Raw genomic sequence first — 27519 nt, forward strand, 5'->3', positions numbered from 1 at the left:
CATCGAGGGGAATGTGGTGGGTCCGGGTGGACACCGAACACGCCAGACCCCAAAATTCCAGCTGATGGTCCAGGGTTAACTGGAGTCTCATGTCCAGAGCAGGGAACGGAGCTGGGAAGGGGCTGGAGCCCCAGGAGCGGCTGAGGGAGCTGGAAAGGGGCTCAGGCTGGAGCAAAGGAGGCTCAGGGGGGACCTTGTGGCTCTGCACAAGTCCCTGACAGGAGGGGGCAGCCGGGGGGGTCGGGCTCTGCTGCCAGGGAACAGGGCCAGGAGGAGAGGGAACGGCCTCAGGCTGGGCCAGGGGAGGCTCAGGGTGGGCATCAGCAGGAATTTCTCCATGGAAAGGGTGCTCAGGCCTTGGCAGGGGCTGCCCAGGGAGGTTTGGAGTCTCCATCCCTGGCAGTGCCCAAGGCCAGGCTGGACATTGGGGCTGGGAGCAGCCTGGGACAGTGGGAGGTGTCCCTGCCATGGCAGGGGTGGCACTGGATGGGCTTTGAGGTCCCTCCAACCCAACCCATCCCAGGATTCTGTGATTGTCTGAGAATAGGCTCAGGAAAGGCCCCCACCATCCATCAGCCCCGGACACACCAATGCTCTCCCTGCCACTCCACACCTGTTAGCAGAGCTCTTACACAACATTTGTGTTCTCATCTCCTTCCAGTCAATCTCCACCCTCCCTGCAGCCCTGCACGGCAGCCATGCAGCCCAGGCGCTCGAGGCAAAGCTCCTTTATTTCCCTTCTGCTTTAGAAACTCTGTACAGCCTAAGAAAAGAGGCTGCTTTTAAAAAGAAATGGGATCCCCATCCCAGGAATGCTCCATCCACAGCATCGGGACCACCCCGCCGGACACTGGGCACGTCCAGCCGGACACTGGGCACACCCTGCTGGACACTGGGCACAGCCAGGCGCAGCCTGACAGGGTCTGAAGCACTGGACCTGTTGTTATGGCTGCTGGGATGGGATAGAACTGCTCCTAGCCCTTGCTCCTGCTGGAAGATCCTTGGAGCGGTACCAGGAGCTGCAGCTGGTGTCCACAGGGCGCTGTTACACCGCTCCCAAGCCTTGGCTTCTTGGGGATGGGGTTTTACAGGAAATGGCAACGGTGTTTAAAATACCTAAGCCTGAGCAGAGGCCCTAAGGCGACGCTCCCAGCAGGGATCAGGTTTTGGATCCAGGTCCCCCCACCTGCCCTGATCCAACCCTGTGGGGCTGCAATCCCCTGGCATTTTTCCTTAGGGATGTGGAATGTTTTGCTGCCAGGCTCTCCTTGCACAGGAGCCCAAGGAAGCCCCTGGCCCCACATCCCACCCCAAACATTCCCCACTGAGGAGACCCCAGCACCGCGCCCCCGATGCTGCTGCTGAACCAGTTCTGATTTATCTCGAGGTAAGAACGTTATCAGTATTTTCATCCAGGAAGCCCTAAAAACAGGAGGGAAGGGTTAAATCCAGGCTTGACCCCCTTCTCAAAGATCAGGATGATCCAGGGGATGGATCCAGAATTGGTGGCAGCCCGAAGTGGAGTCCTGGGAAGCGCAGGGTGCCGCAAGCCCCAGCCCTCAGCACCCCGAGATGTCCCGTGCCTTGTTCTTCCGCTGGAATCTCACATCCAGGGGGTCGAATCCCTGTTCCCTGGCCCCAAAGAGGGCCCAGGGAGGAGTCCTGGCCGTGTACTCGGCCGCTGAGAAGGTCCTGGAGCCGCCGCTCTGCTCGTGCTCCCTGACCAGCTCCTGGAAACGGCCGTAGTCAATCCAGGTCCTCCACTCGCCATCCACCTGGAACTGGAGCAGAGGAAACGGTGAAGGGGCCAGGGAGCACCAAAGCCAGGTTATGGTGGGAGCAGCCGGGTGGGGATGAAGGGGGATCCCAGCTGGGGCTGTGTTAACTGTGCACCACGGGGAGGTGCAGGGTGGAGCCATCCAGGGCTCCTGTACCACACAGCTTTAACAGGGAAACAAAAGGAACCCAGGTGGATAAACACCCAGAGGCAGCAGGGAACTGATTCTCCACCTCTGCTCTGGCCTTGTGAGACCCCCCCGCCCCCCCGAGCTGCTTCCAGCTCTGCAATTCTCAGCACTGGAACAACCTCATCCTGTTGGAGCGAGCCCAGAGGAGGCCACGGGGCTGCTCCCAGGGCTGGAGCCCCTCTGGAGCCAGGCTGGGAGGGCTGGGGGTGCTCAGCTGGAGAGGAGAAGGCTCCAGGGAGAGCTCAGAGCCCCTTGCAGGGCCTAAAGGGGCTCCAGGAGAGCTGGAGAGGGACTGGGGACAAGGCATGGAGGGACAGGACCCAGGGAATGGCTTCCCAGTGCCAGAGGGCAGGGCTGGATGGGATATTGGGAAGGAATTGCTCCCTGGGAGGGTGGGGAGGGGCTGGGATGGAAATCCCAGAGCAGCTGTGGCTGCCCCTGGATCCCTGGCAGTGCCCAAGGCAAGGCTGGACATTGGGGCTTGGAGAAGCCTGGGACAGTGGGAGGTGTCCCTGCCTCTGGCAGGGGCGGGATGGGATGGGATTTAAGGTCCTTCCAACCCAAACCCACGCCAGGATCCTGGGATGATCTCCATGAGGGCTGCACTGCTTTGCTGGAGCCTTCAAAGTGCCGGATCCTCCTCCACTTCAGCCCCGCTGTCCAGGGGGGAGGCTCCTAAAACGTATCCAGGCCTTCTGCCCTTGCCACTTCCATGGGAATCCCTGGCTGTGGGGAGCTGGGAGAGCCCGGCGGGAAGGTGTGGATTTGGGGCCATGCCCAGGTGCCCCTCGAGGAGGGACCTTGCCAAGGTCACCCCAACCCCATGGGACTGCGACTCCAGGGCAGCACAGCCTGGGCAGCGGCCCAGGAGCAGCACCAGAGCCACGTGCCAAGGACTGGGATGGATTTGGGAGACTCTGGAAAGGAGCAGGAGGGCTGTGCTTGGGAACGGGGAAGATGAAGAGGTGTAATGACACAAATCCTCTTTCCACGTGAAGAATGGCTCCCTTTGACGAGCTGGAGCTGCATTTGTCTCCCAGACCTGCTCTGCTCACTCAGCCCCAGCCTTGGCTGAAGCCTCATTTAGGATTTATCTCAGCTAAGAGCTTATTGTCCGTTTCATCCAAAAAAAAAGAGGGAAAACAGACCGGCTCCTTGGTTATTGTGGATTTTTTCTCCCCCCAAACTTGATGGCTGTGCATTTCAAATGGCACTTGACTTTGTGCCCAAGAGCTAAAAGCTTTTTTGGGTGGAAAATCTGCTGACACCCCTGAAATTCTGCAGTGAGCCGTGGCTGAGGCTCCTCCATCCCTGCCGGAGCCGGGCCAGGAGGGGACACTGCAGAGTGGCAGCACCGGGAGCCAGCCCTGCCATAATCGAGGTGCCCGGGGCTCGTTTGTCCTGTGCCAGGGTGGGCACCAGGAAAGCAGTGGCAGGGGAGACACCGTGCCCCCGTAAAGGAAAAATCCCGATCCCAAAGGGCATCAGAAAGGCTCCTGGAAAAACGACCCGGGTGGCTCCATCCCGAACTCCTCCGTCGCCCTCTGAGGACAGCCCATCCCCGGGACAGAGCAGCAGCTTTTCCACCTTCCCACAGGCTGCCATAAAACCCAGCACACTTCACAGCCTGCCAGCACCAGCTCTCCAAGACAAACAAATCATTCCCAGAATTATCACCCCCGGTTTCTCACCTCATTAAAGCTCACAATTATTTAAGGCTCCCTTTGTTTGACAGGGAAGTGACTGAACTGGAGCCACTCAGCAAAACAAGGAGAAATACTGTGGAGAAATGGCTCTGAACAGGGTCACACGGCTTGGCAAAACCCTACAAACTTCTCCTTTACAATTGTTATCCCAAGCTCAGGCTTTAGGAAGGAATTGAGCTGGTTTTAAGTTGCAGGTGAGGCAAGAGATGGGAATAATGGCCTTAAGAGGAAGGAGGGCAGGGCTGGATGGGATATTGAGAAGGAATTGTTCCCTGGGAGGGTGGGCAGGCCCTGGCACAGGGTGCCCAGAGCAGCTGGGGCTGCCCCTGGATCCCTGGCAGTGCCCAAGGCCAGGCTGGACATTGGGGCTAGGAGCAGCCTGGGACAGTGGGAGGTGTCCCTGCCCATGGCAGGGGTGGCACTGGATGGGCTTTGAGGTCCTTGCCAACCCAAACCACTCCCTGACTCTGGTCCCACAAACAGTGGGACACCAGGCACACACAGCTGAGCCTCTCCACATCCCAATCCATGGGGCTGAAGGAAAACCAGCCCAGGGACACAGCCCTGGGAATAACCGAGCCTTAAATCCCTCAGCAGCTCCGCAGACGGGATCTGGGAACAGCTGCCAGCACCAAAATCCCCGTGAGCTTCAGATGGGAACCAGCAGCAGCCCTGCAGCCCCTGCTCGGGGGCAGGCAGAGGTGTCAGGGCAGAGGGAGCAGCTCCAGAGCCAGCGTGGAATGCCTGGGGATGGGATTCACTGCTCTGCACTCCCCAAGAGGGGCACAACCCAAACTGCCCCGAGCTGAGCCGAGCAGTGCCACAGCCCACGGCCCCCGTGCTGGCCCCGCTGACCCCGGGCAGTTATTCCAAGGGAAGTTCATGATGGCAGATTTGGGGTTTTTAATCCAGCCCCGCTGCCAGCGGAGCCAGGGCTCCATCCCGGCAGCTCCCATTCCCAGGGATGAACAGCGCCGGGTTATTCAGCACAACGGAGAGCAGCTTTTAATCACTGACACAGGCAGCCCTGCAGAGCCACCTTCCTGCTGGCACGGGACAAGGGGAAGGGGGAAAACCCTCGGGAATTCCACCATTCCGTGCTCACACCTGCTCGAAGGAGGCTGCTCGGCTGCTCAGACACCTCGCCCACACCTGGGGACACCTTGGCCACACCTGGGATCCACCCCATCCCTGCTCTGCTGCAGATCCCAGGATATTCCACCTCTTCGTGACCTTCTGCCGCAAGTTTGGCGCTCCCTGTGATGCTGTCCCTGGATCCGGATGCTGGATCACAAGGACAGCTCCCACTCTCCGAAGGACTGAGGCAGGAAGGAGCTAAACGTGATGGACTCTTTGTTCCTGATCTAACCCTTGTCAGGGGATGTGCAGCTGGGACTGAAGTGCTTCCTCTTCCTCCCTAAATATAGCCGGGATGCTCAGCATGGAATGCTCAGCACAGAACCATCCAGTGCCTTTCCCCAAAGGACAGCCCCAGAGCCTCCCGGGCCCATGCCAGCCCCATGCCATTCCATGCCAGCCCCATGCCATCCCATGCCAGCCCCATGCCAGCCCCGCGGTGCCGGCACTGGGCAGGGAAAGGCCAAGTCCCTCCTGGCTGGGATGGTTTCGTGGCTGATGGAGGGGGCTGAGCCCCTCTGGGAGGTGCCGTGGCACCCCCAGCACTGCAGCCACACAGAACCCCAGAGTGGTTTGGGTGGGAAGGGACCTCAAAACCCACCCAGTGCCACCCCCTGCCATGGGCAGGGACACCTCCCACTGTCCCAGGCTGCTCCCAGCCCCAGTGTCCAGCCTGGCCTTGGGCACTGCCAGGGATCCAGGGGCAGCCCCAGCTGCTCTGGGCACCCTGTGCCAGGGCCTGCCCACCCTGCCAGGGGAGTTTGGGTATGGGAAATGAACTTATGGAAGGGATGTCCCCAAAAGCCTCTCCCTTTGTGGGTCACCCTGCCCTGCTGGAGAACACAGCGCTGTCCCAGGCCACACCAGCAGGGAAAGAATGCAGCTGGTGAGGCAAGGGAGGGCTGGAGCACACAGCTGCACCACGAGGGAACGCCTGGATCCAGGGGTGGGCACTCTGCTTGTGCAAGCCTGCTTTAGGCTGGAGGGAGGCAGGTGTTGGTCCCCTCTCCCCGGGAACAGGTGACAGACAAGAGGAAACAGTCCCAGGTTGTGCCAGGGGAGGGTCAGGTTGGATATTAGGGAAAATTTCCTCACTGAAAGGGAGGTCAGGGCCTGGCACAGCTGCCCAGGGCAGGGGGAGTCCCCACACCTGGAATTGTCCCAAAGATGTGTGGATGTGGCACTTGGGGGCACGGTGGTGCTGCTGGGCTGACTTACGTTGGACTTAATGACCTTGGAGAGCTCTTCTAACCAATCCCAGGATTCTAAGTCAGGCCTAACAGATGAATTAAGGCGGAAAGGGCAGATGGCAGCACCGTGCTGAGCCCACCCTGCTCATGTCACCCTGTGAGCAGAGACCTCCAGAGAGAGCAGGCACTGGAATTCCCGAGCATTCCCTGAGCTGTGCATCCCGAGGTGCCACGGAAATCAGCCCCGGGTCACAGGGATGGAATTCCCGAGCATTCCCTGAGCTGTGCATCCCGAGGTGCCACGGAAATCAGCCCCGGGTCACAGGGATGGAATTCCCGAGCATTCCCTGAGCTGTGCATCCCGAGGTGCCACGGAAATCAGCCCCGGGTCACAGGGAGGAGTCAGGGATGCTGAGACACGGAATCCTCTGTTCTGCCCCAGAGCTGCGGGGTGCCGGTGCCTCAGGCCGGCTGAGGGCAGCAGCAGCAGCACACGGCACAGACTGAACTGGCCACAAATCGGTGCTGGAGAGCCCCAGGGAGCTGGAAAACAACCACCTGCTCCCGGGGGGAAAGGGTTAATGAACAAAATGGGCTGGAAGTGCCGGGAAGTGCTTCGGGACAAGGACAGGGTGGAACACACATGGGAAGCAAATGCAGCCCTGTGGGGCCGAGGAGTTTAGTCCAGAAATGACCAAGATCCTGAATTTCCTGCGGAGGAATCCCCTCTGCACGGCAGCTGCAGCTCCTCCCCGTTCCCAGGAGCTTGCTTGGTCCTCCCGAGGGTGCAGTGACTGTCCCAGGCAGGAAAAGGTCCCTTGGACTAACTGGTACATGAGACAGCTGCTGCTGTGTTGGTATCTCAGCCCATTAGTTCAAAGTGGGGCCACAAGTCCCATTTTTGTGACCGTGGTTTATGGGATTCACTCGAAAGCAAAGAGAATTACTCAAGAATTCAGCACTGCTGCTAAAGAATCGAAGAGGATGGAGCCCAAACACACCAGGCAACTCCCAAAGAGAGATGGAAACCATGGGAAAGCTGGAAGCAGGATGCTGGAAGGGCAGGGAAGAGGAGCTCTCCCGCCCTTGGGAGCCCAGCTGAGCTCAGGGAAGGCTGCACTCGGCCCTGGCTGTCCCCACCCATCCCTGGCAGTGTCCAAGGCCAGGCTGGACATTGGGGCTTGGAGCAGCCTGGGACAGTGGGAGGTGTCCCTGCCCATGGTAGGGGTGGCACTGGGTGGGATTTAAGGGCCCTCGCCACCCAGACCCTTCTGGGGTTCTGAGGAGTGACACCCATTGCCCCAAAGCTGTGGAAATCCCAGGAACAAATGGATCCTCAGGGCATGGGGAGCAGGGCACAGGGGTTCCTCTCTGGGGTGATCTTCAGGGCTCTCTGAAGGGAACTGGACATCAAACATTTCACTGTGAGGCTCCAGTTTCTCGGGCTGTCTGAGCTCCCTTGGGATCCAAAGCTCTCAGGGGCTGGAGTGAATCCATCACTCCCTGGGTGCTGAGGGCTCCCACGAGCACCTCGCCTGTACTGCAGGCACTCCCAGAGAGCAGCACCCGCTGCTGGCCAGCAGGGAAAGGGATGTGAGTGTGTGTGGGGGGAGCTTTGGAGGCTGAAGGGGGGATCTGTAAGGCGCTGAAGGCCCCAAGTGCCCCAGTTCCCATCTCAGCGCCACCCCGTGACCTCCAGAGAGAGAAAGTAACACCAGACACAAAACCTGCAGTTTGCTCCCCTTAAAATCTCTTTTCTCCCTAAATCCCTGCCCTTAAGAGACTTCGGAACTCAAGTCCTGAGCTGTCACTCAGCACAAGTGGGTGCCAGTCAATGACTGCCACCCATCCCAGGCAGCAGCTGCAGGATCAGCTATTCCTGACATTCCCAGACTCTTTCCTACAGGCTGGCATTCAATGGCAGCATTGAATTTATCAGGAGCATTGAACACCTCCAAACTCGGACCTAGGAAAACACAGTGAAGTAAATCACATTTCTTAATGATTTTTGTTTCACTCTTCCTGCAACTCCTTAATTTTTTGAAGACCCCTTTGGTTTTGCAATTACTCGCTGCAGTTTGATCAGTCCCAGAGCACAGCTCTGCAAATAATAGGCACTGACAGATTTTATTCTCCACTAGAGCCTGAAACTCAAAAATTAAACCATAATGGAAATAAATTTATTTTTTATTGGCTATTTTAGCACTGAGGCCAGATTGTTTCCCACAGACACCCTCTGCTAATGGCTGTGGAAGGAGAAGCAGCTGTTGAATTCCTCCTGGGCAGGTACCAATTTATTCTTCTTGCTAATGGTGCTACTTAAATCCTGCCTCAGGAAGGTCTCTGCAATGTGTTTGTTTGCCTTCCTGGCCCTCACAATGCAAAGGGAGATTTTGCTTTCTCAGGAACAGTTGCCAGTGGCAACAGCCAGGAGTGAGACTGTAAATAAAGCCAATTTAAGGTGAGATCAAACACAACCAGTGCCAGGTGTCCTGGTTTTCTCTGCTCCTTCCCAGCTGCTCCCTTTGCAGATTCTGAAGTCGGTTTAGATGGGCTATTTGGGAGAAATCCTTCCCTGGGAGGGTGGGCAGGCCCTGGCACAGGGTGCCCAGAGCAGCTGGGGCTGCCCCTGGATCCCTGGCAGTGCCCAAGGCCAGGCTGGACATTGGGGCTTGGAGCAGCCTGGGACAGTGGGAGGTGTCCCTGACGGTGGAATGGGATGGGCTTTGAGGTCCCTTCCCACCCAAACCATTCCAGGGTTCTACAATTCCATCAGCTGGCACATTATCTATTTCTGCTGTCTTTCCATTAATCTTTTCTGAAGCTCAGAAAGCAACTACGTTCTCGTTACTTTTCATTTCCTGCATCCTTTAAAATGAATTATTTTTCTGGCATTTCACTTGTATTTCATTTAATTTCCCTTCCAGTACTGAAGGGGAGATGGTGACAAACCTTTCCAGCAGGACCTGTTGCAAGGGGTGATGGATTTCAACAGCAGCAGGGTCAATTCACATTGGATATAAGATAATATCTTTTACTATGAGGGTGGTGAGGCCCTGGCAGAGGTTGCCCAGAGAAGCTGCCACAACAACACAGACCCTGAGGGGCTGGAGCGTGTCCAGGGCAGGGAACGGAGCTGGGAAGGGGCTGGAGCCCCAGGAGCAGCTGAGGGAGCTGGAAAGGGGCTCAGGCTGGAGCAAAGGAGGCTCAGGGGGGACCTTGTGGCTCTGCACAAGTCCCTGACAGGAGGGGGCAGCCGGGGGGGTCGGGCTCTGCTGCCAGGGAACAGGGCCAGGAGGAGAGGGAACGGCCTCAGGCTGGGCCAGGGGAGGCTCAGGGTGGGCAGCAGCAGCAGGAATTTCTTCACTGAAAGGGTGCCCAGTCCTGGCACAGCTGCCCAGGGCAGGGCTGAGTCCCCATCCCTGGAGGGGTTTAACAGCCCCATGGATGTGGCACCTGGGGACGTGGGGCAGTGGTGGTGGCCCTGGCAGTGCTGGGCTGGGCACGAAGACCCCAGAGGACTTTTCCAACCTGAGCGATTCCGCGGTAACTCTGGAGACCAGGTCTGTTAGAACCACACAAGGCAATTGTGCAACACCTCCCCGAAGCAGCCCCGCAGCCCCGTGCGTGCCGGGAGTGCCCCTGGGCAACCTCACCTTGCTGTGGGCCATCAGGACGCAGTTGGAGTGCTCGTGCTCGCAGGCGATGCCGTAGTCTGGGAGCAGCCGCGCCAGCTCCTGCACGAAGCTCACGACCTCCCCGTGCCACGGCACGTTGGCCATGGTGAGGCTGCTGGCAGAGCTCTCCCCGCAGTAGGTCACGCCCTGGGGACACACAGAGACCAGGGCGGTCAGCTCAGCCCTCCCGGGCCCAGGCAGTGCCAGCCACAGCGAGCCCCGCGGCTGCCAGCTCCGCGCCCCCTCGCCCCGGACGCCTTGGCGAGGTCACAGGTTTGGAGATGGCATCAGAAGTGGGTCCCTCCCGCAGTGACACATCCCCAAAGCACCGTGCCAGGTGTCCCCAGCAGTGACACGCAGGCTGGGCTTGACCCTGGAGCTCTGCTTTACCACGAGTCCAAGGGGGGATGCTCCTGAGTGACCAAGGGACCTCGGAGAGGGTCAGTGGGGTGGGAAACGTGACGAGCCTGGGAGAGTCTCATGGACAACCAACGCCATGTCACTGTGACACTCCCAGAGATCCTGGCCCTGTGCCACAGGGGAACAAGCTCTGGGCCTCTTCCTTCCGAGCCCAGGCTGGGATTTCTGCCCTGGCCAATCCTCTCTGCCCCTCTCTGCCCAGTTCCAGCCCCTCTGCCCCTCTCTGCCCAGTTCCAGCCTCTCTGCCCCCCTCTCTGCCTGGCTCCAGCCCCTCTGCCCCCCTCTCTGGCTGGCTCCAGCCTCTCTGCCCCCTCTCTGCCTGGCTCCAGCCTCTCTCTCTGCCTGGTTCCAGCCTCTCTGCCCTTGGGCTGAGCTCTTTTATTCCAGTCACAAAATCCCATCAAGCACCAGCCTTTACAGCACAGTTTTATGGATGGTTGTGTCTGGCCTGCCCGTGAGTTTCCCCCTGTGAAGAACCCTTTTACCTCCTGTAAATGGAATTTGCCTCCAGGTTGACGCCTGCTCCCAGGGCCCTGCTCCCAGCTGCCCCACGCTCCCAATCCCTGGTGCACCTGCATTTCCCTGGACATGGCATGTGCAGACACACCTCTGCCAGCGCTTTCAACCCCAGCAAGGTGCACACAGTGCTGAGCAGGGCCGCAGGAGCTGCTGTGAACTGGGAATTGTACAAGTTTGGGAAGCAGCTGCTTTCTCACCCACAGATTTATGAGGGACTTCCCCCATGAAGCTGCCCAGGCACCGTAACTCAGAGCCAGCCTGGAGAAAGACTGCCAGGGCCCCAGGCAGGGAGTGCTCGCCAGGGATGTACACTCAGTTTTATTTAACCCAGCTCTGTAAGTCTGAACCCAGAGTTGAAACAGGCTCGTTCTGTGCTAGTCAGTGCTGTATCAGAGCAGCCAGCCACGCAAATCAGGGGTTTGGATCCCCAAAGTGCAGCTGGAGACACACAGCAATATTCTCCCCACACTCATTATCCAGATTATGATTGGAGCAGCATGAAAAATGTATGAGTACAGAGGGGGAAAATTCTTCAGAAGCTCCAGCGTGATTCATGCTCTCAGTACACTACAAAGATATCGTTTACAAGCAAAGAAAGTGCAGAGGCAAATGGAATAAGTGAATGCTTGGCTGGCTGATTAATTCCCAGCACAAATCAATGGGAATCAGCTTCCAGCACACCGAAGGAAAGCAGCTTTCAACTTCCCCAACTTCTTCAAACTGGAGTTAATTAACAGCTGATAGCACTTAAAACCCATGCGGAGCTGATGAGGGCGGTCACGTTCTGCTTTGCAGTAATACATGAAGACAGTTATTAAGACATCAGGAATTAAAAAGGGAAAGATCCCATTGTTCACCCAGAGCTCTCTCCCCAACCTCCCTGCAGCAGGAACAGCAACGATGCTGCCTCTTAATTACCTGCTTAATAAGGGTGCTTGGAGCAGCCTAATCCACAGAGCTCTGGCCAAGTACCTTGAAATGGAAGCCTTTGAACAGCATCCCAGCTCTTCCTGGCTCTGCCAGGATGGATCCAGAGCAGCTGTGCTGGGCACACTCTGGATTTCACAGAATCGTGGAATGGGTTGGGTTGGCAAGGACCTCAAAGCCCATCCAGTGCCACCCCTGCCATGGGCAGGGACACCTCCCACTGTCCCAGGCTGCTGCCAGCCCCAATGTCCAGCCTGGCCTTGGGCACTGCCAGGGATCCAGGGGCAGCCCCAGCTGCTCTGGGCACCCTGTGCCAGGGCCTGCCCAGCCTCCCAGGGAACAATTCCTTCCCAATATCCCATCCAGCCCTGCCCTCTGGCACTGGGAAGCCATTCCCTGGGTCCTGTCCCTCCATCCCTTTCCAAAGTCTCTCTCCATCTCCTTTTTTGGCTCCTGCAAGGCCACAGTGAGGTCACCCTGGAGCTTCTCCTCTCCAGGCTGAACAATCCCAGCTCTCCCAGCCTTTCCTCCCAGCAGAGCTGCTCCATCCCTCGGATCACCCTGGAGCCTCCTCTGGGCTCCTCCAGCAGCTCCAGCTCCTCCCTGGGCTGGGCCAGGGCTGATTTTCAGCTGTGATGGAGCTGGGTGAGCACAACTGGACTGAGCAGAGCCTTGTGCCAGGGTGGTTGCTGGTGCTGTGGGAAGCATGGGAAGCACATTCCTGCCCCCAGGACCTGGCTCCTGCCCGGGGATCCAGCCAGCCAGCAAAGCTTCCAGTCCCCAGGGTTCTGAAGGGAACAACTGCAGCTGACAACGCTTTGTTTCTCCACTCACACTCCAGACTTCCCAATTTAATTACTGAACAAAGCAATTCTCTTCACTCCGAGCCCACAAATTATAAATTTAATTGAGGCTCGTGCAAATTAACAGAGAACAAAGTGTGGGCCAAGCTGCTGAGTGACAGAGACACTGTTTAAAATCTGGGACAGCCGTGACCCCAGACAAACAGAGAAAGCCTCAGTGCCACGTTGATGGATTGCAGCTCTGCAGTGCAAACGCTCCTGAGCTGAGCAGCAGCACCCCCCAAGTTACAACCACAAGGCCTCACGCATGTCTGCTCCTGCTGCAGTGGATCCAGGCAGCATTCCATTCCTTGGCTGCTTTTAATAATCACTTCCAAGCTGATTTAACAGAGGCCATCAGTCCTTTGTGTCACTCCAAGCTGAAGGGAGGGCTGGAGGTGGTTGGTTGTGCAGCACAGCCCCAGTATTTCCCAGCAGCTCTCCAGACAGCCCACAGCCATGGCTGAGGGCCCGGCGGTGCTGCACTGCCTGGAAAGCTGCAGTGACTCCTCCTGGGAGAGCTCAGCTCCAACACAGGACACAGCCCTTCACCCCAGCTCTCCCAAGGAGCCGTGTGGGGATCCAGGGAGGAGCAGCCACTGCTGGATCACCCCCTCTGCTCCCAGAGTCACAAGCTTGGAATTATCCTGGCTGGAAAAGTCCTCCTGGACCACCAGGTCCAACCTGTGACAGGTCAGCCTGGAGCAAAGGAGGCTCAGGGGGGACCTTGTGGCTCTGCACAAGTCCCTGACAGGAGGGGGCAGCCGGGGGGGTCGGGCTCTGCTCGCAGGGAACAGGGCCAGGAGGAGAGGGAACGGCCTCAGGCTGGGCCAGGGGAGGCTCAGGGTGGGCAGCAGCAGGAATTTCCCCATGGAAAGGGTGCTCAGGCCTTGGCAGGGGCTGCCCAGGGAGGTTTGGAGTGCCCACCCCTGGAGGGGTTTAACATGTGGCACGTGGGGACACTGGCAGTGCTGGGGGGTGGTTGGATTCAGTCTGGCACCCAAACGATTCTGTGACTCTCCAACAGCAAGTGAGTAATGCTGGTCTCTCTTCAGGTGTGGAGATCAAACATTGTTGGGGTTTAGTCATAGCAGGCACCAGAACAGGAGATTCAGCTTCACCTCTTCATCTAAACCCCAGCTGGGATGGCAGCAGGATCCTGAAGGGGATTTTGACAGGTGGGGCAATCGCCTCTTGCTGCATGCAATTAAAAACTCATTAAGGCACAGCTCATTTTCCTCATTATTTTAAGCAATTAAATGATCTTTACTGTTTAACATGACAGGAGTGAGCAGATTGGGACAGACGCTTCCCTCTGGCACATCCCTGCACACATTTACTTGGGCATTTCCATTCTGCAGCCAAACCTCAGGCACCAGAGCAGGAGCTGCAGCCCCAGGGCAGCACCCTGAGCTCAGATGGACACCCAGATTATCCATCCACACAAACAAAATCAGCAGGAAAATCAGCAGGAAGAGAGCTTCCAAGTGGCTGAAAACTTCCACAAAGGCTGGGGAAGATTCTGTGCCAGGTCCCTGCTGTGCCCAAGTCCTGCCCTCAGACACCGTGGCACGGACAGCCCTGGGACAAAGGGCCAGCCTGGCACGTTTGGATTTCTTCCTTAAATTCTGAGGGATAGGGGGAAGCAGGAAGGCTCTGCTCAGGCAGGAGCTCACACTGCTGCTGTGAGCTGAGTGACGAAGCCTGGCTCTGCCCAGAGCAGCTGTGGCTGCCCCTGGATCCCTGGCAGTGCCCAAGGCCAGGCTGGACACTGGGGCTGGGAGCAGCCTGGGACAGTGGGAGGTGTCCCTGCCCATGGCAGGGGTGGCACTGGATGGGTTTTGAGGTCCCTCCCAACCCAACCCATCCTGGGATTCTAGAATCCAGCAAGGACAGACCTCTAAGATGGAGTCCAATCACTGCCCCAGCAGTGCTGAGGCCACCGTAAGCCATGTCCCCAGGTGCCATGTCCAGTCATCTTTCACACTGCCCCTGGGATGGGGGCTCCACCCCTGCCCCGAGCACCTGTGCCAGGGCTGGGCAGCCCTTTCAGTGAAGAAATTTTCCCCAAAATCCACCCTGAGCCTCCCCTGGCCCAGGCTGAGGCCGTTCCCTCTCCTCCTGGCCCTGTTCCCTGGCAGCAGAGCCCGACCCCCCTGGCTGCCCCCTCCTGTCAGGGACTTGTGCAGAGCCACAAGGTCCCCCCTGAGCCTCCTTTGCTCCAGCCTGAGCCCCCTTCCCAGCTCCCTCAGCCGCTCCTGGGGCTCCAGCCCCTTCCCAGCTCCGTTCCCTTCCCTGGACACAAAAATGGTGCACATCACATAAACCTGTGGCTTTCAGAACCCAAAGAGGGCACCATGACAGGAAAACGAGTTCTGGCACGTTCCAGACCTTAAGTACCACCATCAGCTCTGTACAAGTGTGACAGTGACACGCCAGCATTAGAACAGATTAAGGCAATAAATCAATTTGATGCATTTTTAATGACGGAGTCTCCCTTTACTATTGGCTTAAGTGGAAGAATGGGGTCCCACAGAGTGTGAGGCACTCATGGAAATGAGAACAAGGATTAAGCCCTTGCGAGAATCTAAATCTCTCTCCATCCACCCCGTGAGCCTCTCTGGAGCAGCACTGGATTAGCTCCCTTCAGCTGAAATGGCCATCATTTATCCCAAGTCTTCAAGCAGCAAATCCCCGAGCTCAGCCCCACTGTCAGGCAGAGCTTCTGCAGCATCTCGTTATCACTCTCTGTTGGTTGGCTTTGAGCACCACCTGGGCCTTGGCTGCTCACCCAGCACACTGAGGGTCTGCAGAGAGAATGCTGAGCCCTATCCACACCCCAAACACGCTTCGTTCTCAAAGGAACACAAAAAACTTACTTTTAATCAAAAATACCAAGTCTTTGGGGGAAAACTGCCAGGTCCCCAGTGCTGTGTGATCACCACAGTGTGAGGCTGGACCCCAGTGCCACCATCCCACTGCTGGATTCTGGGAATGTCACCCAGCCCCTCCCTGTCCCAGCTCACACAAACTGGGCTCAGAGATCCACAGAAATCCCTGTCCCAGCTCACACAAACTGGGCTCAGAGATCCACAGAAATCCCTGTCCCAGCTCACACAAACAGGGCTCAGAGATCCATGTAAAGCCCTGTCCCAGCTGGAAGAGTACCAGGAGTACATCTGGGACCACTCACCCATTTCCTTGGCAGAGCAAGGCAGGATTTTTGCAGGGCAGAGCTCTGGGAAAGCTCTGTGAGGCAGAGGGAAGAGCAGCCGTGCCTTGCAGGAGGCAGATGTTTGCCCGGAGAGTTCCCAGGGGAATCCGTGCTGAAACATCCTCCTCATCTCACTAATTAACATTAATGCCCTGGGCAGAGCAGCCTCAGCCCCTCTGCTCCATCCCTGCCCTGCCCTGCCCTCCCTGGCAGGATCCTGCACAGCCAGTGGGACATGCAGGGAGGTGGAAAACCGAGGGGTTTTCCCCAAACCAAACTCCAAACCCGAGCTGGGATGAAGCTCCCAACTCCAGCAGCACACCTAGAGAGAAAAACTCTCCGTGCTGATGTATCAAACCTTCGCAGCAAAATCCAGGCTTTTTCTCCATAGCAGCAGTTAAAAAAAGGTTGGGGGGGGGGGGGAAAGGTTAAAAAAATAAAAGAAAGTTTAAAAAAAAACAAAAGAGAGAAGGAAAAGGGAAAAGAAAAAGGAAAGTCCAGGAGTAACAGAGCTGCACAAACACAGAGCTGAGGGAGCTGTGCTGCTCTGCAGGAGCTGCTGGGTGAAAATGCTCAGAGCACTTTGGAAGGTGCCCTTTTTACCAGTTTGTACCTTTTTTTACATTCTCTATTTACTCAATTGATTAAGGCCATGATAAAGCCCCTCCTGCCCTGCTGTACCTCCCATCTCCTGCTGGCAGCCCTTCAAATCCAGCCAAATACAAGCCCATCACTGAACCTTTCACTTTCTCCTGGCAAAATTCGAGACCAGGATGGGAAGAATCCTACCCCAAAGCACCAGCTTGACCTGGAATATTTTGTTTCAACTGTTGGTTGATATGAAGAAGCAATGTCTGCTCATCCTTGTTTTCACCAAAAGGCCAGAGAGTGACAACTCTGTTGGGCAGAAACGGAGGCTGGCTGGCACAAAGCTTGGCTGGTGGCACAGGGAAACCTGCCCCAAAGGCACACATAAGACACTGGAAAACACTTCCTGAATGTGAATTAATTATCATTCACTAACATTAAAAGCAAGAGAGAAGTTTCTCGTGCATCACTTTAGAAGGATTTTACTTACTCGGAAAGTTTAGACTAAAGGAAGGGGGGAAATGGGGACAAAGCAGTGGAGAATACTGAAGGAAAAAGGAAAACGGCTCCATGCAGCTCACCTTGACCTCAATGAAGTCTGGTTTCCCGAGGGTTATCAGGTCAGCATAAGCTTTGAGTTCATCCACATTCCAAGCTTTCACCAGGGTCAGCCTGTAAACGGTGCGTTGTTGCTGGAAGAAAGGGAAAATCCCATTGACATCCCATTGTGACCCAGGAACAAAGGGAAAATCCCACTGACATCCCATTGTGACCCAGGAACAAAGGGAAAATCCCATTGACATCCCATTGTGACCCAGGAACAAAGGGAAAATCCCACTGACATCCCATTGTGACCCAGGAACAAAGGGAAAATCCCACTGACATCCCATTGTGACCCAGGAACAAAGGGAAAATCCCCTTGACATCCCATTGTGACCCAGGAACAAAGGGAAAATCCCACTGACACCCCATTGTGACCCAGGAAAGGGGTTCTTCCAGCCTTGCACACAGCTTCAAACAGGAAAAAGAAATGAAATAATTCTTTTATTCCAAAGAATAAAAGGTCCACTGAAGCAGACCAGACCCAAACCTGTTCCTTCAGGAAATCTGCTCCGCAGCCCCTGGGCTGAGCCACCTCGTGCCACCCAACTCCTCCCCCTGCCACACCTCCTGTCCCAGGCTCTTTGTTTCCACGGGAGTTTAAACCAGTGGCAGAACAAGCAGGAGATGTCTCTCTCTTGGATTTGCTTCCCCAGGCACAAAATGTCCCCGTTAGTTACAGGTGTTTCAGTGCCTCCAGCTGGACCAGCCGGCACTGGGGACTTCCGCAGGAACATGGAATTATTTGTGCTGGAAAAGCTCTGAAGGCATCAAGTCCAACTCTGACCCAGCACTGCCAGGGCCACCACTGCCCCACGTCCCCAAGTGCCACATCCACAGGGCTGTTAAACTGCTCTACCCCCACCCTGGAGTCTGTTCCTGTGTTTGACAACCTTTCCATGAGAAATTTCCCCAAAATCCACCCTGAGCCTGCCCTGGCCCAGCCTGAGGCCGTTCCCTCTCCTCCTGGCCCTGTTCCCTGGCAGCAGAGCCCGACCCCCCCAGCTGCCTCCTCCTGTCAGGGAGCTGGGGAGAATATTCCCAGGTCCAACTTCCTGCTGGGAAGGTGGCAGACAGCACTCCCAGAACTTCTCTGCTTGGAGTTACTCTGATTTGCCCTCTAAGGCTGCTCTCCAAAGGAGTCACTGGTGACAAAAGGCCTCTCAACACAAGCACTTGGCCATGGAACAAATCCACTCCTCACTCCTCACATCCGCTTGTTTCCATCCTTCCCCTCCCCTTCATCTTATACTGATGCTTTATTTCACTTATTTTTATTTTTATAATTAAAATTCACTTATAATTTATTTTTATTTATAGAGCAATTTTCCAGCGAATCTGCAGTTTGGATTAACTCCTTTGCTGTCCCTGCACACTGTGGACTGTGAAATGTAAATGCTGATCGCAGTGGAGCAGCAGGAAAGGGACTGGGATTGTGTCCCTGTGCCCCTGTGCTCAGGTGAGACCCCACCTGCAGAGCTGCCCCAGCCCTGGCCCAGCACAGGGAGGAGCTGGAGCTGCTGGAGGAGCCCAGAGGAAGCTCCAGGATGATCCGAGGGATGGAGCAGCTCTGCTGAGAGGAGAAGCTGGGAGAGCTGGGATTGTTCACCTGGAGAGGAGAAGCTCTGGGGTGACCTCATTGTGGCCTTCCAGGACCTGAAGGAGCCAAAAAGGAGATGGAGAGAGATTTTGGAAAGGGATGGAGGGACAGGACCAGGAGGAAGAAACTCCTCGCTGTGAGGGAGGGGAGGCCCTGGCACAGGGTGCCCAGAGAAGGAACATTTTAGTCCTTCAGAGCCTCTGACTGCCACGTCAGTGAATTCTGCCCTCAGCAGAAAAATCAAACTCACCTACCACACATCTCTGTGCGTTCCACAGGGGGCAAAGCCATTCTTACACCAATTTGTTATGGAAACATTCCAGGTTATTTACTAAGAAATAACCAGAGGACAAAGAAACAAACACCAGGAGCATCTTCTCCCACAAGTGACAGCACTAAACCGGCTGACCTCTACCCGTGGCATTTAAGCAGATACTTAAAGAACAAGAAATTCTTGTGATTTGAATGGATTGGCAAAAGAAAGGTCAAGAGACAAGCAGGAAATCAACTGTTAATTACTGAAGAGAGAACAAGAGAGGAGCTAATACAGAAAAAGAAGCAGCGTTTGCACATAACAGGGGAAGAAGCAAGCGGAGGGGAAAGATCTAAGGAGGAAAATCTGCAGTGCACACACCCTGTCAGTCCTGTGGAATGATCAGACACCAGTTAATGACAGCTGGCTCCCAAAGGGCAGCTCCCAGTGGGGAACAAGTGCAGCAGCCTCAAGGCACCAGTAAATACCAGTTTGTGTTTAACATAACTGGTCCTGCTCCACAGCAGCCCCAGCAAGGGCAGCGCATCCTCGCAGGCAGGGAAGTGGGGCTTTCTCCCATTTAAATCTCATTTTTAGTACTCTCCAATTCACATCCCAGCTCATTTAGAAGTTTAAGGTCAAGGACTTCATAAAACTAAATGTGCTATGAGTGAATTTAAAGGGCCTCTCCCCCTGGGGCAGCACTGACAAGGAGTAACTGCGGCCTCTGTGTGTCCATCACACCCGAACCATCCCAAAAGCTGCATGAACTCACCACGGCTGGGCAGGGAAAGCAGGGGAGGAACTGAAACTCTGCCAAAGGCAGACAGCAAACAGGTAGAAAAGTGAGAAATTAATCTGGAGAAGCCTCTTTCCAGAGGGCAACATCTCGGCAGTGTTGTTGAGCAGAGAAACGCGGCTAGAAGGCACAGATCAAAATGAGTAATGGCCCAAAACGTTATCTGGGAGCAATCCTTGCAGACTGCCGGCAGTACAAACAGCCAGCCTGTTTTATTCATGGATTATTTGTATTTGTTGTACAATAGGGCCCCAGGAGATCCTCTCACAAGCACAGCAAAACAAGAAATAAAGAGCTTAAGCCGTGAGAATTTAACGATCTAAAGCATCAGGATATAAAAGCAGCCTGGGATGCTCCACACTCCGTGTTTCCAGGAAAAGCAGCTGTTACTCCACTCCAGTCACCAGGGGAACATGGAGGAAGAGGAGCTGGTGTGAGAACAACCCTCCAGATGGGTGGCAGTGAAGGGTGTGGGTCTGGTTTATCTCCTTGTGCACAGACCTGACCTGGCAGGGAGCGGCAGCCCCGGGGGTCCCAAAAACGCAGGTCCAGCTCAGCCTCCTGTTCCCGAAACTCCTGAGGGCAAAGGAGGGCAGAACAAGCCTGGGGAACCCCAGTCTTTTCCCTTTGGGCAATTCCTGCTAAAATCCTTCCCAGCTACCCCAGGAAGCACTGCAGCCCTTCAGTGTCAGGACAGGGCATCAGGGAAACACAGACTGATCAGGCTTGGGGGAGGATGCTGAGGACAAAGAATCCTTTCCTGGGCAGCTCTGAGATCCTGGTCTCAGCACACCCGGGAATGGTCCCAGCCTCGAGGCTGCCAGAGCTCCAGGAGCGTTGGGACAGCGCTGCCAGGGATGCCCAGGGTGGGGTTGTTGGGGTGTCTGGGCAGGGCCAGGGGCTGGGCTGGGTGATCCCTGGGGGTCCCTTCCAGCTCAGGACATTCTGTGATTCCATGAAAAAGACCAAACCTGTCTCAGGGTGTCTCATGCCCCAGTCCCACATCAGCAGCGCCCACAGCTCAGAGTCAGGATTGGGGTCACCCAGACACAGACACAGCTCCTTCCCTCCGAAGGAGTGCCCAGGCTGCTGCAGCCCTGCCCCCTCCAGCAGCTCCAGGCACTGGGAAGCTCCCTGGGCCAGCCTGGAGAGCAATGGGCCAGCCTCCCCCTGAGCCCAGAGCCTGTGCCCACGGCAGGGACACTGCCCCTGGAAACCACGCTCACATCCTCCTAGGCCTGTCACACGTCCCAAGGGACCTGTGCTGGCTTTGCTGCTGGCCCAGCCTCAAAGGCACAGCTCTGGCCCAGCCCCAGCCCAGGACACCCTAACAGAGGACTCGGTGTCACTTTGACAAAGTGCTCCCTTCCCACTCCAGTAACCACGAGGGATTGGGGCTGCTTCTTTTTATCATTTCTTTTTAATTCCCTCCTCCTTGACATTCATCTTTTCCCAGATCAAATGTAATTATTCTTCATGAAACAGCCCAGGTCTAATCCCAGGAGGAAGAGGGAAGGGGGAACACATCACCTGCAAAGAGCAGGATGCTGGAGGGACATGGCCTTGGCTGGGGCAGGGGAGCAGCTCCCTTCTCCAGGAGGGGCAGGGGAGCCTCTCCAAGACCCTCACCTTGGATCCTGTCACTTGAACTCGCTCTTCTGTTCAGGCAGAGTGACAATGTCCCCTGTTTGGAAGTAACTAGAATTACACGTGGGTTTTTGTTTCAGCTGCTGGCTCAGGCTCAGATACCCCGAACACTTACAGGCATTTCCTAGGCACAGCTGAAATTATTTTATTGCCATTTCATCCACAGACTCCTCCACAGAAATCCCGACTTTTGCAGCTAATGAATCTCAACGTTCTCAACAGCTGGATGCAAGCAGCGCTCTCGGGGGAGGAAATGATGGTGCAAACTCCAAAGAGAACCTGCCCTTTGTTTCACACAACTTCACACCCCTCTGCCAGCGCCGGATGAGGAGCAGGAACCACTTCAAAGGCACCTCCTTTCATCAGGACTTTCTTCCTCTCTTCAAGGAAAGGCTCCACTTGCAAACTCCCTTCATGACACGTTCTCAGAGCTTCTGAGCTGCCAGGGACCGCTCTGATCGTGCTCCGAACCACCCAAAAACGGGCGCTGAGAGCAGCCCGAGCCCGGCGGGAGCAGCCCCGGAGCTGCCCGGGCTGAGCCCACTCCCCTGCCCCGCTTATGCAGCGGCTTCCTGAGCGAGCCAGCGCCGAATAAAGATATCAAAGCAGTTTTCACACTTGGAAATGACTTGTCACAGGGATGCGCATCGGGGAAAAAAAGCCCCTGCAGCCAAAATCTCTTCCCCGCAGTCGATAAGGAGCTGCTTAATGCAGAAACCTCACCAGGGAGGAAAGATCCAAAACACAGCCTAAGGAAATCTCAGATCCCAACAACCCCCAGATCCCACAGCTTTCCAAAGCCTTCCAGTTCAGCCCAGGGAGGAAGGAGGGTTGGAGACCACTCCTGCCTCTCCCAAATCCAGCTCTGCTGAGCCCCCAGGCTCCCAGATCACAGAATCCCAGAATGGTTTGGGCTGGGGGGATGTTAAAGTGCATCTCATTCCACTCCCTGCCACGGGCAGGGACACCTCCCACTGTCCCAGGCTTCTCCAAGCCCCCGTGTCCAGCCTGGCCTTGGGCACTGCCAGGGATCCAGGGGCAGCCCCAGCTGCTCTGGGCACCCTGTGCCAGGGCCTGCCCACCCTCAAAGGGAACAATTCTTTCCCAAAATCCCATCCAGCCCTGCCCTCTGGCACTGGGAAGCCATTCCCTGGGTCCTGTCCCTCCATGCCTTGTCCCCAGTCCCTCTCCAGCTCTCCTGGAGCCCCTTCAGGCCCTGCAAGGGGCTCTGAGCTCTCCCTGGAGCCTTCTCCTCTCCAGGTGAGCACCCCCAGCTCTCCCAGCCTGGCTCCAGAGCAGAGGAGCGCCAGCCCTTGGAGCAGCTCCGTGGCCTCCTCTGGACTGTCTGTAGGACCCATCACACTCTAGAGCATCATCAGGGAAGGCTCAGTGTCCTTGGAAGGATGCAGATGGATCCATTCTTCTTCAGGAGCCTCCCCTCCCCACGCGAGCTCCTCTCTGCACCGGGTCCATCCATCACCAGAGGTGCCACCCTCCTGTGACAGTCACTGCAGGCCCGGGGAGGGCTCAGCTGAGCACACTGGCACAGCACAGGAGGGATTTTTCCCCTCCCAGCTGAACTCAGCGCAGAGCACAGAAGTTTTCAGCCTCCCTTCTTGAGGCTCATGATCCTTAAACAAGCCCTGAATAGGCTCTGCTGCGTAGGAACCCACTGGAAACACGGAACGTTGTTCCAGCAGCTGCTATTAATACCCGGGTGAGAGCGAGTGCAGCCTTTGTCTCCAGTGCTAAAAAGGTGCTCATTAGCATAGGCTAATTAACGCATTAACTCTGCTGTGAAAGCCCAGCAAAGCTCGGAGCAGGGGTTTCAGTGCTGGAGGAGCGAGTGCTCAACCCCAGGCTGCACCTGAGGCTCAGCTCCAGAGCCCTGGGCTTCACCCAGCATCTCCCAGCTGTCGCCACATCATCCCCAGGATGGGGACAAAGCCACCATCAGCCTCCCGTTGGACCCCGCCCAACATTTAGCCCCATATCAAGGACCTTCTTTGCCTCCTGTCTGGGTGTGGGGAAAAGCAAAACCAAATTCTCAAGTACTTGGGGATGTGGATTTTCCACGAGGCTGGAGTTTCTCAAGGTTCAAAACCCGGAGATGGATCCCTGGGCCCTGTGTTTTCCTGCCTGCAGTGACCCAAAAGTTACTGTGAACTCTGAGCTTAACTGGAATTGAGGAATTTCTGAGAGTCAGCCTGGAGTTTTCAGTCACACTACACATCCAAAAGTGAGGATTTCTTTGGATTTGGATAAGCCAAGTTTATTACTGTGTAAGACCATCAGAAAATAATTTGTAACTGTTAGGTGGGTATAACAAAAATGACAAATATGAGTATCTAAAGCAGGGCTCAGAAATGACCCAAGATTTGTGTTTTCAGCTATGCCTAAGCACAAAATATCTCCTGAAGTGCTCAGTTTTTCTCAGCTGAGATTTAAAAAGTTCCCTCAAAGCTGATGGAGTGGGTGGCACCTCTGCCCGTGGCTGGGAGGTGGAAAGAAATGGTCTTTAAGGTCCTTCCAACCCAACCCATTCCATGATTCCATGATTTGAGTGCCAATGCCAAAAAAATTGGGATGTTCCTAAAAAATAACCCCAAACTTATTAAAAAACAAACATAAACCCCACACCAAAACACAAACCTGGCACTACTTTTCCATGCAAAAGCCATTCCGGCTCCTTGTGAGGGAATCAGGCAAAAAACTAATTAGGGAATCGAGGAAAATACAGTTACAAGGTGATGTCCACACGATGAGGGGCTGGTCCTGCATCTTGTCTTGAACCTCGAGCCCAAGGCAGTCCCTTTAAAGCAGTTTCTAATTCTTTCAGCTTTTATATAAATGTGTAAGAACCAAAATTGTCTCTCTGAAGTATAATTATTGTGAGGAGCCAAGCCTGATCTCCATATGAAATTCCTTGTTCTTCCAAGGCCTTGAAGATAAGATGAAAACTGTCCTGAATAATAATTAGGAAAACAGCAAAGTTGGACTTCTGGTCTGCATCAGGTTTTTTATCACTCAACACCAGTGCCCTGCTGTCCCACCAAACCCTCTGGAGTGCCCAGCTCTGAAATCCTGCCTGGAGAGAACAAGAAAATCCTGCAGTGAGATGAACACATCAGCACTAATTCTCAAGCTGGAATTTCACACCAGAAAAGCCCCTCAGCCTCTGCACAGCCCTGCTGATGTGTGAAGCACAGGAATGAGGGATCAGGACTGGAAACTAAGGAGAACAAAACACCAAATTTCTCTCCCCTCCACACTCACTCTTCCTCTACTTGCTTGTAATCTGCTTTATTGCTTCACACTTCAGCAGAAATTAACCAGATTATTGAAAAATCTCTAGAAATAAAACAAAGTACAGCAACAGCTTTGTTTTGAGAGCTGAAAATGTTTTTCTTAAGTAAATCCAGAACCGTGGCTGCTCCTTATCCATTTTCCATGGACTCGGTTTTAACACACCCATGGAAATCAGCACCGACAACATTCCCATGATTATTTCTTTCTTTTCTACATTTCCAGTGCAGTTTCAAGGAATCATGTAAAACTTATACCCAGGGAAAAAGAAGCCCAATGCACAGGGACTTAAAATAGAACAGCACGAAAACAGATCCTATCAAATCAGCAGCAAAACGCACTTCGAGCTCGCCGTTAGCCAGGCTGCTGACGGTTCTTTTCGCGGGTGAGAGGGGATGTTTAACCCCAAACAGGCAGGAGAAGCACCAGCAGGAGCCTGGGGGTGCTGCCCCGCAGCCCTGCGCCCCAGGGACGGCTCGGCCAGGCTGCAGCCGGGCCGGGGAGCGGAACACAAACCCCTCCCAGCAGCAGCAAAGCTCCAGCGAGCTCCTGCCCAAGTGCCCGTGACCTCCAGACGCCTGAGAGCAGCAGCTGGCAGGGAACGCTGCTGAGAGGCTCCCGGGACATCGGAGGCATCGGCACCTGCTCGGCTCGGCCGCTGTCCCTGGGTGGGAGCAGCAGCGGCTGCGGCAGCAGGGACCCGCCGGGCACATCCCGAGGGACAGGGCCCTGTCCTGCTCCTGCTGCTGCTCTGCCTCCTGCCAGGAGCTCAGCCAGCCCTGGCCGTGGCTCCAGCCCATCCTCCCTTCCCTCGGAGCTGCCGGCTCCGCAGCATCCCGGCTCCTTCCCTCTGACCACGGGAATGGTTCCTCCTCTGCTGCCCCTGGACAGGCCCCGCCTGCAAGGGATGGGGACACAGAGCAGGGGTTAGGGGAAAAGGCCCCCAAGGCCGAGGGCTCCAGCCCCTTACCCAGCTCCGTTCCCTTCCCTGGACACGCTCCAGCCCCTTCTTTGGAACTCCCCTCCCTGTCTGTAGTTTATTCTTCAGTATTTTCCTGCTCCTGCCTTCCCTGCACTGCCAGGGTCTGACTGTACCTTGAGGTGACAGGTTTGTCACTGTGAGGTGACAGCTTTGCCATGGTGCCCCTCCAAGACCACCAAGGCCTCCCCCATTGTGGCCAAGCAGCCATGCCTGAGCCATCAGGTCCTGGAGCACCAGGATGTGACTGTGGAGCTGTGTCTGGGACATTTTGGAGAATGTGAGAGGAGAGGAGGCTGTGGGAAGTCCCAGATTTTGCCTTCAGCTCTTCCCCCTCTGAAGCCTCTTCCTTCCCACACCCGACCAGACACGAGCAGGAACAGATGTGAGGATGTGGCACCTGGGGACACGGGCAGTGGTGGCCTTGGACCGCTGAGGGAAGGGCTGGACTCGACCTTGGGAGGCTTTTCCAGCCTCAGTGATTCTGTGGCAAGAAGAAGCTGGCCTCGGACACCAACACATCAGTATGTGAACACACAGACTGGGGAATGTCAAGAAAAAGCCAGAGAGTGGCATTTGCACGGGCTGAAAGGAAATGAGGGAGAAAAGCAGCTCAAAAAGAGCAGCTCAAACCCAGCCCCAGCTCAGCCGAAGGCTGAACATCCCCAGAGTCCCTCCGGACCCCGGGCCAGAGCCCAGCCTGCCCCACGGCACCGCCAGCTGCTCTGGAGTTTTCAGCCATCCCAGTTATTCACACACCCAGCCAAAGGCTTGGATGCTTCCTCACAGGTCTCTGTAGCTGGAAATCTCAGCCAGGAAAACAACTTCCCACTGAGATCCCCCGGGGCTCTGAAAGACTGTTCCTCAAAATCCCTGCTTTGCTCAGCAATGGGGGACACAGGAGAGGAGAATAAACTGCATTTTAAACAACCCTGTAATACTGAAGGATTGAGAGAGTAACTGCAGGATGAGCCTGGAGGAGGGAAAGTTTTGGAGTGACCTCCCATCACCTGAAGGATTCCACAGGAAGGATGGAGAGGGACTTTGGACAAGGACCTGGAGTGCCAGGACAGGGGGAAAGGCTTCCCACTGCCAGAGGATGGGATACTGGGAAGGAACTCTTCCTGTGAGGGTGGCACAGACAGGAGCCCAGCCACAGCCTGGGAAGGGGTGACTGTATTAATGGGAATGAAGTGACACTCGTTATCCTGGGAAATAACAAACCAGCAATGCAACTTCCAGTGATGAAAGCAGAGATTAAGCTGCCATAAAAACATAATTACCTCATTAGAAAACACTCTTACAGGCTGCGAAGCAAATGATTTATATTTTTCTTCTGGGTTTTGTCCAAATCATCTAAAAATAGATCTGAAAGCCCCACCACCAGGACTGCTGAAAATCCTGCCCAGTTCACTTCACAAAGAGCAATGTAAACAAGGAGTCTGACATAAATTTCTCTTATTGATTAAGCAATCTTTGCAAGCCCAGTGCTCTTGTAAAGCCTTAATTCAAGAGTTGGGCTCTAAAAGAACAAACATTACGGGCTTGAAAGTGCCCATTCAGTTAAATACGTGAGCTTGGGCTGCGGCTGTGAGAACTCCTGCAGGTGCTGGAGCAGAGCAGGGGAATGAAAAAAAATCCCAACCAAGGATTTACTCAAGTCCTGAGTGTGTGTGGACTCCCAGTGCAAGGTGTACTCCACCTGAGGAACCTGCCCAGGGGACACCTGAAATCCCAACACCTCCGATTAAAGCCCTCCTTTGGAGAATGTGTCCATGAAATGCCTCCAGATGCTGCTGCTTCCACAGCCAGCTGGAGCCAGAGAGCCCAGGCAGACCCAGAGTCCCCAGGACTGCTAAGCAAATCCCAGCCCTGAGCCAGAAGGACATAAAAGCAATGATGCACACACACACACACACTTGTACAGCTCTGTAAACAGTTGTTTTCTAGTATTTGTATTTACTATGGATCATCAGCTCTCTGTTCCAGGGCTCATCACCTCCAAATGCTCCAGACCTGCTGGGTTTACACTAAGCTGGGTTTAGCACTAAGCACTTACAGAGATCGTTTGCACGGCCTCCCATTTGGTTCTTGCACCAAACAGATTTTGTCCCTCCTGTCCTGTCCCTCTCCCTCCTTTTAAAAGCC

At 55.4% G+C, this 27519-nt stretch overlaps 1 protein-coding gene across 4 annotated transcripts in view; it reads right to left on the reverse strand.

Moving 5' to 3' along the window:
- Positions 1–712: 712 nt before the first annotated feature.
- Positions 713–27519, reverse strand: part of LOC116453857 (S-adenosyl-L-methionine-dependent tRNA 4-demethylwyosine synthase TYW1-like) — an 87826-nt gene continuing 61019 nt past the window's right edge. For 3 of the 4 annotated variants that reach the window (XM_032129783.1, XM_032129781.1, XM_032129782.1), the window contains exons 15-17: positions 16769–16879; positions 9657–9824; positions 713–1781 (exon numbers count right to left, since the gene is read on the reverse strand). In XM_032129783.1, the coding sequence (XP_031985674.1) occupies positions 1560–1781; positions 9657–9824; positions 16769–16879 (501 nt within the window). In that variant the 3' untranslated portion in view covers positions 713–1559. The remainder of the gene's footprint in view (positions 1782–9656; positions 9825–16768; positions 16880–27519) is intronic. The other variant, XM_032129784.1, reaches the window with a different exon arrangement.

This window comes from Corvus moneduloides, chromosome 20 (assembly GCF_009650955.1).
Source record: "Corvus moneduloides isolate bCorMon1 chromosome 20, bCorMon1.pri, whole genome shotgun sequence".
NCBI classification, from domain to species: Eukaryota; Metazoa; Chordata; class Aves; order Passeriformes; family Corvidae; genus Corvus; species Corvus moneduloides.